The sequence below is a fragment of the Sinohyriopsis cumingii genome, chromosome 15, assembly GCF_028554795.1.
Source record: "Sinohyriopsis cumingii isolate HCF-2022 chromosome 15, ASM2855479v2, whole genome shotgun sequence".
Lineage (NCBI taxonomy): Eukaryota > Metazoa > Mollusca > Bivalvia > Unionida > Unionidae > Sinohyriopsis > Sinohyriopsis cumingii.
Genome location: NC_142975.1, coordinates 90,819,011 through 90,832,022, shown reverse-complemented (window position 1 = coordinate 90,832,022; position 13,012 = coordinate 90,819,011). Strand labels below are relative to the sequence as shown.

General features: G+C 35.4%; 1 protein-coding gene across 1 annotated transcript in view; it reads right to left on the bottom strand.

Moving 5' to 3' along the window:
* LOC149782286 (cubilin-like) overlaps positions 1 to 13,012 on the bottom strand; it is a 78,858-nt gene that overhangs the window by 42,185 nt on the left and 23,661 nt on the right. The window contains exons 4-8 of the mRNA XM_089933664.1: positions 12,662 to 12,745; positions 5,473 to 5,676; positions 4,624 to 4,770; positions 3,323 to 3,526; positions 2,610 to 2,756 (exon numbers count right to left, since the gene is read on the bottom strand). Of these exons, the coding sequence (XP_089789790.1) occupies positions 2,610 to 2,756; positions 3,323 to 3,526; positions 4,624 to 4,770; positions 5,473 to 5,676; positions 12,662 to 12,745 (786 nt within the window). The remainder of the gene's footprint in view (positions 1 to 2,609; positions 2,757 to 3,322; positions 3,527 to 4,623; positions 4,771 to 5,472; positions 5,677 to 12,661; positions 12,746 to 13,012) is intronic.

Here is a 13,012-nt window from a genome sequence, read left to right as displayed (position 1 = left end):
GTAGCAAGCAATCAGGCTCGGGACAGACAAGACGGTGAAAACGTCGGTCGCAAATGTAACCTACTACTCTTGTAGAGTATAGGAAACAGAATCGTCAACTGAAACGGTACAACGAAATTTGGTTGCTCTGACAATAACTTCTATTCAACAAACATTTGTGGACACGTGTGAACGGAAATAGAAAAAAACATTATTTTAGAAGAAAGGTCTGGCTAAGGAGATGACATGCCAGTATGATCTGAGTTAAAATTGTACCTTCTTAAATGTCGCACGTGTCATGCGCCACGGATGTCTGCTAGGCATAATGGTAAGTCCTTCGGGTGCGACATGGAAAGTGTTTATTTCTTTAGTAGTTATAAAAAGGATCCATTATTGCATTTACGAGAAATGAGAGACCTTATGTGACATCAGTATGCAAATGAGTAGTAAACGATGGTTGGTGAATACCAGTACCTGTCACCATCTCTTTTTATTTGGTAAACCCCAAAGGCAACAAAATATGTACCAAAAAACAACCAGCACACATTTTGTATTATGTTGGGTAATATTCGTCAGACTACAATGTGAAAATTGCATGAGATGCGTTCTCGTTTGTATAAATCCTTGCAGTGTCCAACAAAGAGCACAGCTGCATGAAAAACTATAAAACTGACTACAGACTGTGTTTACATTGTAGCGACCATGCATTATCAAGCCAACTTATGAGAAAAGAACAGAGAGCTAAAACAAATTGCTGATGAAATGACTGAAAAACTAAAATAAATTCTCTTTGATGCATGTAAAAAGCAATCGGTAGAATCGGCCGAATAGAAATTCACCAATATTTTTAGAAAGCTGGATTACGTTAATATTTGAGGAAAATTACTTGGCAAATCAGCAATGAGAAGAGCTCACGTGTGTGTACTTTATGTGTTTAAAAGGCTGAACAACAACGTCTTAGGGTTGGCTGGTGAAATAACTAGCACCCTAGAAGATTCTGCTTGTCCACCTTATACAAAGTGGGTGATATTATACTTTACGCATTGTTTATCATAGATGTAAACAAAGGTTACTGTGAGATTCTCAAATTGAACCATGACGGCAACTGCAACGACGCAACAACTTGAACATGGTTCTGTCAATGCAGCCTCAAAATGTCATAATGAGACTCTTATTGATGACATAATGTGGTCCCTACTGCATTTAATTCAACTGTGGCCGAGGCAGGCAGATATGGCCACCATAAATCGCATAATTGTGCCATGGCATCGATGTTATTAATGTTAACCATGTTAACGTAATGGCGACGAAAACGGTCAAGGCGAAATCATGTAGTTGTCTCACAATTGGGGAGCCACTGGATAAAGTGGTCAGCAGATAATGTGGACAAAAGGGCCATCTCAAAGGTGTCCAAGTGCCTGTAACAGGGGCGCTTCTGCATTGGTAAAGCCATGGCTGACACAGCCAACATCGGCTTTAGTGTAATCGATAATATATGCAAAATGGAATGAACACTTTAAAGAAGTAGCAAATTATATTTAGATTGTGGCCATTCGTGTGAAGTGGAACATCCCTCGAGAGTTGGATAGGGCACTTCAGTTCTTGAACTATCTTCCAGAAAGCGTTTTTCGCAGTAAGGGCGTGAAAACTTATGGGGCTGATTCTGACACATTCTGCCACGCGCATATCGCCCACGCGGGAAATTGAACCTCAGTGATAGGAATGTAGGTAGCCGCCGCTAAATTTCAAACATGACGTGTACTGGAATTACCTATCGTAAATTTCATGCAAACACTGTTAAAATAAAGAGAACAATTTACATTATTAAACTTTCAGCTTTAATACTCTGTTACAATATAAAAGGATTCCGACGAAAGAGCACTATAAGAATCTTATGCAAAGTAGGTCCACTGCCCGCCACAACCACAAGTATAAATTATCCATCCTGGATTACTGGCACCAACCTTAGTTAAATTATTCAATTCATTTTGCATCCATCAACACTGCTAGCATTATTTTTGACCCGCATTTTAAATAATTATGGGTTTTGAATAATATTCCGTTTAAATCTTAATGAAATGCCACGCTGCTTTATTTGGCTGGAAAAATCTGCATTCACAGTTTATTTAAACAATATACACATATTAGTATTTAGTACTGATAAATCAGGTTTGAAACTTTTGGTGGAGTTTAACACAAGAAAGGTAGCTATGATTTACTCATATAGCTTCGTGAAACGTTAAATATAACCAGAATCGCTCTATCGGCTTAGATAGATTTAAATTAAAGAAACGGACGGAAAACATGGTCTGATCTAACCAGTCAAATAAGATTCATCGAAGTGATATAATAATAATTACTGACAGAGGAAAGGAATAAATTTAACGCTCAGAGTATAGCATTTACCTTTGAGGCCGTGCATATACCATAATCAATGTCACATGCTGTGACTGTTATGGGTGGAATGCCACCATTTTATTGTCACAGACACAACAAAGTTCTCAAAATATTTAGTTTAACTGCGACGCTGCACTAGGATTCAGAGGGAAATTTCGTGATTGGACATTTTTTGAAATCTTGTTACTTTACGACACTAAATAGCGAGTGTGTTACATACGAACACTACCTACCAGCATAATATTGTATTGAGAAGCCCGTCTTAGATTCTGATGTATCTGTGACGAAAATAACATCTGCTTCATTAGACTCTGAGATATACTGCACGTTTCTTATATTGGATCCACATATCCGATCTGTAGCAGAAACGTATCTTTCACCTGAAAAGAAGCGAAACATATTCATTAAAAACAAAAAATTAATAAACAAAAACAAAAAACAACCCCCAAAATATGTTCACCTGCAATTATATTACCCATCACTATATGCAACATTGTGTAAATAATGTTTACTTATTTTATTTTCTGATTTGCTTCCTTAAAAATTTGCGGTAATGATAGAACGTTATAAGTTACCTTGCATTTTACAATTATTTATCGACGTTCCATTTGGCTTGGTTTATTGTATGATAAAAATAAATTCATTGCCATAGAAGGCTATTTTTTTCGTTTGTTTTATTTGCGACATGTTTGAGATGTGGTGTATATAGATTGGTGAAGTCTGAAACTATAATTCCACAATTTTACCCCTCTGTTAGGAATTAAAGACAATACATTTACAACAAATAAGTTGTTAACCAATTGTTGCTATATATTTGTGAAATTTCTACTGAGAAAACAATGTCTGTTCCTGATCAAAGGCTATCTGACTCATTGCATTTCATGACATTCACGTATTTACCCATATAGAACTGACTCGTTTAATGGTATGACATTCGAATACCTACCCAGATATAGCTGAAGATAATCGTGAGAACAGTCTGTGCTTTCTTCAAGATCTATATATGTAATTTGCATGACAATTGTAGAATTAACTGGACCTTCAATAGTCCAGTGGCAGTTTTGATTGGTTTCATACTGTGAAGGGTAGAAAGGTGAGGTCACTGTTTCCGTCCATGTCTGGGCTGTAAGATGTTTACCACAATTCAAAACTGAAATAAATATATAAAAATCAATCAATCAATCAATCAATCAATCAATCAATCAATCAATCAATCAATCAATCAATCAATCAATCAATCAATCAATCATCCAATCAATCAATCAACCAACCAAACAACCAATCAATCAATCAATCAACCAATAAATCAATCAATCATTTAATCAGCCAATCAACCAATAAATCAATCAATCAACTAATCAATCAATCAGTCAATCAATCAATCAATCTGTTTAAATTTAATCTAAGCACTCAAAATCAGGCCCGAGTATAAGCTATTTATAGATAGGTAACTGTCTTGTACATAAGGACAATATAAAGAAATAGCAATAAACGAAAAAATGGATATGCATAGATTCTTATGTAAGTTTAGAGTAAATAAATGCTAAAGAGAAATCCAAGTGAATGTTTCTGGTGGACATAAAACGATCTTTTTTAGTCCAACCTATCGTGATGAAACACTACAACTGTTGAAATGACCCCTACCTGTAGCATTGTGACGCTGGTGTGGATTTACCTGGTAGGTATGAAAAGTAATACCGACTGTTATCTTGATTTAAGACCTATCGCCTTTATTATATTACACACTTGACTTGTTGTTTATGATATATAAACATACATTACTTATATGCATCTATCTAGACGGCCTAGAATAACAAGCAAGAACCAAATTATTGACATATGGCCTCGACGTTTAAGGGAAGATAGCAAATACATTATTTGACAACACTGTTACATAATTTGCTTTTGCAGGCACGGTTCTTTTGCCGTAACCCGCAGACCCAGACTCTTAACCTTAGTAAGGAACGAATTAAAAAATCCCTAACATATATGCTGACATTCATTTACCATATATAATTTCACTTCATATTACCACGAGTCCTCCTGTAATATACATGTACAGCACTTTATCTTGCACAAAACACACACACGCACATAAACATTAACACATACAAGAACAAATACGACAAACGTTACATTTTTAGGACGGAAAACTGTACCATGAAAATGCTGACGATAATAAGCATTACATCATGATTCTAGTCTCTATATGAAGGCTTTAGCAGCTTTATTCAAATGGGCATATACCAGCGTGGTATTCGATTGAAAAGCCTGTCTTCGTTCCCGATCTATCTGTGACAAAGGTGACACTGGTTTCGTTCCACCTCGTAATGAAACTCAAGTCTTCTGTTTCATTTGCGCAAATTCGATTCGTCTCCAAACTACGATTTCTACCTGGAAAAGAAGCCGATAAATACCTGCGAAATATACTGAATTGATTTTTCGATGCAGTAGTTTTTATCGATGAAACAACTTTGAATTTGTTTCATTGATTTCTTGAACCTAGTAAATCTTTATAGCACACTCAGCATACGATTGCATGTCACTAACGTCATATGTATAATAATGAAGCACTATTTATAATAACATTGGTTCTCTGATTTGAATGAATAAACGTTAAACGAGCTACTTCTTCATTGTGATTACTTGTCTTGTCAGAGTACGTACTTTAAGGTGTAAAGAAACGTGTTCTTGGCAAAAAAGGGCAATTCGCATAAAACTGGGCCAGCTACACTCTAGAATAATCTTTATTATCACTTTCTTGATATTTAATAACACGAATTTTGTTTTAGAGACGATATACCAACATTAGCATCTCCGTTTTATTTGTCAAAAAATGAGTTTTGATCAATATAAAAATGATTTATTAAGTTAATTGGGCGTCTATATACATGAAAACAAATAAATATGCGAAGGTATTACAATAATTATATAATAACTTAATTATATAGTTTGAATATCTGGAAGATACATGGAAATTAAAGTAGTCAGTGATACATTAAATTGTTAGTATCAAAGCGTTTTTAAACTTCCTTTACCATATAAAGATTAAGCACCATAAAATTACCTATGACTCCGTTCGTATTGTGTACCTACCTAGACTGATGGAAAGATAATCATAGGAACAGTCTCTATTTCCTTCAAGGTCAAGGTATTCTATGTGAAGGACAATAACGTAATTTAATGGGGCTTCAATCGTCCAGGTGCAGTATAGGTTGTTTTCATATTTAGAAGGAAATTTTGGTGACTTCAGTGTTGTTGTATTTGTTGTGGCTGTCAGATAACCTCCACAAGCATTGACTGCAATAAATAAATAAATAAATAAATAAATAAATAAATAAATAAATAAGTAAATATTAAAAAGAACATATAGGTAAGGAAAAAGAGGTGAATCAATAACAAGTTCGATGGTTGGACCTAATATATATCTTACAACACACGTGAGAGAAAAAGTATTATATAAATATTTAAAATCTGTATCAAAGTGCTTAATGTGCTGAGGCCTTTTGCATTTGTTGAGTGTTGCTTTCTCTTCTATCAATTGAATGGGGAAATGCAACACAAACAGGATCAGGATGGGCACTTGACCAATGTCCTGAGGCTGAGGTGCATATCTCTCTGTATCAACAATTTTGTGGATAAAGTTAAATACCAGCATCAAAAGTGGATTCCGACACGGTCAGTGATAAATGTAAAAGAATGACAACATATATTTTAAATGGGCGATTTTGTCAGCATCATATCTGGCTATTGATATGCAAGCTGATCATCGAAAATACAGGCATCATCTTGGGGAACTTAAGTTTGGCGATATAGTTTCTCGTGCATGTTACTAAGGCCACACTGAACAAAATCTGAAACTCGTAACCGAGATATCGCTGTTTACTTGGGATTAAGGGTCAAATTTGGCAAATCTCAATTACCACCTACTGAAACTTAATTGCTTTCGCGTCACGGCATATCTTCCAACGACTATTGGCAAGTAAATACAATTTGGTCAGAATTCAAATGCAAAATGCATGGGCGTGTACAATTTGCATCCCGCGCATTACTCCTCGCTACTAAGAACGGACTGGTATGCGTTGCTGTAAAAAACCAACAACTAATACTGTGTTCAATTGCTCACCGATATTGGCCAACAACTGTTTATTGAGCACTCAGTTGGTGAGCCAATGATACGCTACCGCCAACTAACCAATTGAGATGGGTATAATGTCATTGCTCCTAATAGTTACATCATGTATTTTGTCGCCAATAATCTTTATTGCGCCAACTAACCAATTAAGATGGGTAGGATGCCATTGCTCCTAGTAGTTACACCATGTATTTTTCGCCAATAATCTTTGTAGTTATGCAATGATGCAGCTGTAAACTGTCGATGGATTTTCGTGGAATGATTCAGCACGTATTGACATACAAAACTCGAACGTGATCACCTCAGCAATTGTGAAGACGGACATTTCTTTGAAATTGATTTAGAATATCCCGAATAACTTAATTGCGCTCATAACGATTATATACTTGCGGAAAAACGTTGTCAGTATCTGGTGGGTGATTGTCCTCGTATCAATGCGCATCGTGAATAAATCCAGGCATAACTTTACTTAATGAATTACGCTTCTTTCATGTCTCACCAAACACAATCATGCATTACAAGTACGAAATCCGCAGTTGCACTTGCGACTGGGAGTGCGCGTAAATCCCCTGAGTGCGTGGATTTCGGCTCCTCGCATGTATGGCTCAATACATTCAGATAAATACTGATATAAGAAGTAAAGCTACAAATGTGTTTGAAAATGAGTTGTTCAAGTTCATAAACATTGCTGTGTCCGGAAAAAAAACATGGAAAATCTGGCCAAACAAATTCGTGTCGACTTTGTCCGAGATACCGAACAAGATACATTTCGAAGTCTCTTAGCTGTCCTTACATTTGAATCCAGAAATAGCTTCGATAGGATCTTGCTATCGTTCATAGCAAACAAGCATTGTTGAGCTGACAATTCATTAGTTATGTTAGATCTTCCGTGCAGGATTTGTCAATGTTGCTCATGTACGAGTTTAATTACAAGATCAAACCGTGTTACCAAAGATCGTTTTAAGCTGTTGTACACCTGAGGAGACGCACTGTTGGTGCACGTCACAACTAGTGACGTGCACGCACGTGCCTGATTCAAGTTGAGTAAGCAAATTTAACAGCAGCGATTGTAAGTAAGAACATCCGTTGTTTAGTAACGCTAATAAAATGATTTTGGTAAGTTCAATTATGAATGCTCTGTTAAACCAATCGAAGCATTTGTGGAACTTCCATCTAAAATGTACTAAGTTGCTGTTGGACCGCAAATCGATTGCATTAGCAAAATCGTTGAAAAGGCAAAAGTTGCTCCACGGGTTATTGTACAAAAGGATCTCAGACATGATGTGTATCTGGAATGTCTTCGAGACCGACGTGAATTCTCGCACACGTCACATTTATGATTTGTGTCGGAAACGTATTAACCTTAGGAAATTGGGAACTTATTTTCTATTTTCTTAACAACCATTTTGATATACATGAACGTCACATTTTAAAGATGCGCGAATCTCAGCCGTACTTGTTTATTATAACCGAAACGAAAGGTGCGTGAGGTAGAGTGGTAATGTTGATAAATGATCAATGGATTTTTGTCTCCAATATCTCATATCGACAAAACTAGTACTGTTGCAAGTTATTTTAAAGCACATACAATGTCAAAATCATTGGTCACCGGAGAGATGAAAGTTTCATTTCGAAATATTCAAAATTTGTCCGGAAAAATATTTAAATATTTTTGCTCTTTGCATTTGAAATTCAATTTATCATTATATAGTGTTACGACTTGTGGTAAGAGACGAGAGCAAAAACCAACAAGTTGTTTATAATTGAAAAAAAACTTCTTTCCCTAAAAAGCAAAATGAAAGAGTTACAAATTAACGTTTGAAGTCCTAAACTCCTAAATGTTCTGTCAATTCCAATAGTAAATTTTAATCAGGATGCGTTTCTCATGTGCTCCGAATCATAATCAGTAACGCACTGATGTGTCAACAGTACAGAGGAAATTATTATGCTGTTATCCCAAAATGTTTTTGAGTGAATTCACAGTAATTCTGTACATCCATTATATATCCAAACAGCCTTTAAATGAATTTTAGGGCAGTGTAAATCCAACGAAATGATTATATTTAAAAAAACTGAATCATTACTATAAAAAAAGAATGACAGTACTACCAAAAATGTTTAATTCCAAGTATTAATTCTGTTTTATAGCTGGTTAATACGCAAAAAGAGAGAATGCAAAAAGAGGTTTGAATTAATTTGCATCTCGAAATCACTTGGACAAATTAGGGTCACGTGGTTTACACTAGCAACGTACAAATTAGGTCCGTTTGATATTTCAGAACTCATATCCTTTCAGTAAGGTCACGCGATGTTTACAGGAACTTGAGCTTGGGATTTCTTGGATGAATCGACGCACTTTATACATGAAAAGCCTTACAATGCAAACGTACTATAGATAAGAAAGTTAGTATTTAAAATATTTATTAGATAAACATTAAATGATAATAAACATAATAAAGATATACATGACGACATAAATAAAGGATTGTGACCATGGTGATGAGGTTTTGGAATTTACGGACATACAGAATGACATACTGGTTGGATCAGCTGACAGCGGATACTAAAATCGAATGTAATTTTGTTCCACTTATCAATGACAATCTGCTTCAAAGCAATAGTATCAGACCCTAGTGCACACTAAAATAATCTTGTTCATGTCAAACCGAAATTTACCGTTGTAGCCACCCTGATGGATTGCTTCCAACTCAAGACAGACTCGGAATTATCGCTCGTGCACGAAAGAAATCTCACTCGTTGGGGCACCACCAAATCACTCCAGGATTGGTTCTACGACGACGAAGTGGAATTCATGTCTGTATCCACCCTAGTTAAGTTCATCAACGTATATATTATTCCAACATTGATTCAACTAAGGCCAAGAAGATCTCGACCGTTTTTTGACAAGGTGTTACACGTTTTGGATGACAACACTCGTTAGAGGTAAAATGTGGAGGCACAATCGCTGTATTTTCAAATAAAAAGGGTGCAAGCATACTAGAGCGCACAATCGCCGAAGATTTAAATATTCGCATATATTTTATATGGTTATATGACATTTTTGTGCCAGTGAAAAAGGGTATTTGTTAGAAATGCATGTGCGTCATGCACCTGGACGTGATGAATCAGGACATGGTCTTCCTGTCGTGCAATTGTACAACGCGACTGTATTCTTAAATGAAGACATATTACGGACCCTCAATGTTACTGACGTGAAAAAATAATCGAAGCCGAGAAATAATTGCGAGTTGAATTCACCATGAGAATTGCATTCGTCGTGAAATACAAACGTTCGTGTTTGGTCGTAGATGATGTTTGTGGGCTTGCCGTAGCAACAGCTGTTGGTCTTGGTGAAACAAGACTCGCAATCACGAAAACGATCGATAGTAATCGGTGTCTATGTTGTTTATCAAATTTATTTCCATGGGGCAATAATCATTATTCTTGTGCATTCAGAAGTGATTGCAACTCCACAAAGTAGTCTCAATACGATTAGCTAACTGTATTAAGTGGCTATAGAGGATAAAATAAATAGCGCGGCGGAGTTCGAGATTGTGTAGGTAGAGAAGGAAAATCACCGACAATCTGAGCACAGATAAGGAGCCGCGTATCGAACTTACAGAGAATAAATGTCGAGTAAAACAATCTTCACTTCTTTGGATAAATGATCCACAGGTTGAATGTTTTATGTAGCTTTTATACCAAAATGATCAAAACTCTTGAGGACAGAAGCTGTGACCTATATCAGAAAGAAAAAGGCAAAACGTGAAATGTATTACTAATAAAAGAGTAACCAGTCAAATATTAATATCATTTTGTGTGACAACTTCATGCCTTGATATAAATTATGGAAATGATTAAATCGTACAAACTGTACTATCAAGACGATGAATAAGTGATGACGAGTTGCTTGAGAAGCCTACTGTATACATTTCATCTGAGTAATGTTTCATGCATTTATAGATGAGTAGGTATTAATAATGTTTATCAAATATCATCATGTAAGTATGGATCGAAAAGGTTTTCCAGCAGGCTTATATTTACGGCATATTTAAGGGAACTGCAGCGGCACAGTGTTGACCCGCGGAACTCATCACATAAAGGTTGTTTGTTCGAAAATATCTTCTCATCAGACCTGTTTCGGTTACCATGGTGTGTCCTTGAGCAAGGCACATTACTCCATTTGTCTTAAAATACTAAAAACAAGCCGAACCATATCAGAAGTCCACATTAAACGCAATGGGATATTGGTAACACGGCTGAAAGTAGATGGACCTTTATTGTGGGTATGGCATCAAAAGTAAAGTATCTGTGTCCACGCAAGAGCAAAACTAAAACGTCGACTGTATTATATTATGGAATATTTATCCAAACCAGTGATTGAAGTCACCGGAAACTATTTATTATTATCATACAATAAAATAAAACGTTTTTGAAACTTTTGCGCAAAGGTGAAATTTATTTAGGGCCAAGTTATGCTCATCAGATGCTTTGCGAATAAAACAAATGAAAGTTCAAAATGTTTACTTTTGTCAATTCAAATATAACATAATAGTATATTCATGCAAACTCTAGAAATACTTAGTTTTGCTCTAATTATGTCCGTACAAGTCGCATGAATATCATATATAAACTTCTGGGCTATACTGTAACTTGCAGATTAGTATGCGAAATATACACGCTCCACGTGATATAGAGTCGCGTATGTAGAATTCAGGACAGGATGGTCCAGTCTTAGTTACCAGATTACTACTGAAAGGATGTGATATTTGGGCTATACCAGTTAGGGTTGCTCAAACATATTATTCCTAATTAATGATAGGAGCGAGACAAGCAAAAGACTGTTTGAATGGGCCTCATTTATTTGCTAACATAAAGTTATATAATTAAAAACGACAAAAACAGTGGTGGTTGTATTAAAAACGATGAGAGGTATTATTTATTTCTTGCAATAAGTTAAACACTTTTATTCACAGGAGGAAACACTGGCAAAATGTCAAAATCTACTCCGAGATAATAAAATTTTCACTTGAGTGGGCGAATTAGACAGAAAGAAACATAAAGAAATGCAAACATGAGAAATATATTATAATAGTTACGCACATTAAGGATAAGATTTTCAATCAATTTGTCGTAATATTTAATATGTATTTTTCATCACTTATTTCAATTGAAAAATCCCATAAAATTATAGAACTTCAGGCATATTATTCAATTTTTACAAATCTGAAATTTTATTAACGCATAAAGTTCATCAATGAGATTATTGAATGTTATAAATGAGTTATTATATGATTTCCTTCTCCAAATGTTTGTATGGATGTGCTTTACCTCTGCTTGGTCTTTGCCTAAAAATTACATCTATCTTTAAGTCTCATCCGTGTTCGTTTTTTTACGTGCAACAAGACATGTGCCGCAGTCATTGCCTACTTTCATGGTACGTTGCCAACTCATTATGTTGTCAATGACAACTTGCCATATGTATTGCATGTATAAAAATTTAATCTAAATGTTTCAATTCATTGACACTTTATTTTCCATGAGGGAGACGTGAAACGGAGATGCATCAGTTTACTCTACCGTTATTCATGTATTGCCATAGAATAGTGAGATGCGAGTTTTATTGGCACATAAACCTTACATTAGACCATGAATAACATTGATCGTATAGTTTTGTTTGAGAAACGGTTTATGTTCGACTCTTGTAGGAGGCTTTCATAAGGTACGTTCCCCATTTAGGCATATTCTCGAGGTGTGTTTATTTAAAAAGAAGGTAAGAAAGGCTGCGACCCAGTGTTAGGCGTTCCTGGCTTGTTCACACTACATAATGGATATTTTGAATCCTACCGATTAATCAACCGGGGTTGTCTACCTTCTTGTGGCTTTGGGTAAGGTGCTTTACACTATTTTTCTCGAAAATGAATAACCAACTTCTGTTGATTACCGTAAAACACCAACCAGACTAAAACAGTCCTTTGAATGTAGACATCTAATGAGATATGCATTAAACATTTTTCGTAAGATATAAAATGCTTGCTATATTTGTTCATTAATTTGGCTTTATGATGAGCGCTGGGAAACTGAAGTAATATTCAATAAATTAACAGGTGAAATAAAAAGATTTGCCATTCTCTATATCCATGTAGATACCTTGTCGTTTCACGATATGTATCACATCGCTGGATTCGTCTGTAATGATACTTGCATTAGTAAGAACTCTTGTAACATCTGTAACTGCAATTATAAATGTAAAGGGAAGAGCTTGTGTTGAGGTTTAAAAACAGAAAACAATATCTTGTCACTTTCTATCTCCCCTCTATCTCTCTGGATCTGATATAGATCAAGTGTTTCAGAGGCTTATTATTGACGAATAATAATAGGTCGAGAGATTGATTCAGCAAAATACATAATTATATTCTGCGTTTTTAGTGTTGTTTTTCTTTAAATCCCCAATACACGAGTCAACGTTATATACTAAGGTTGACATAAATAATAAACGTT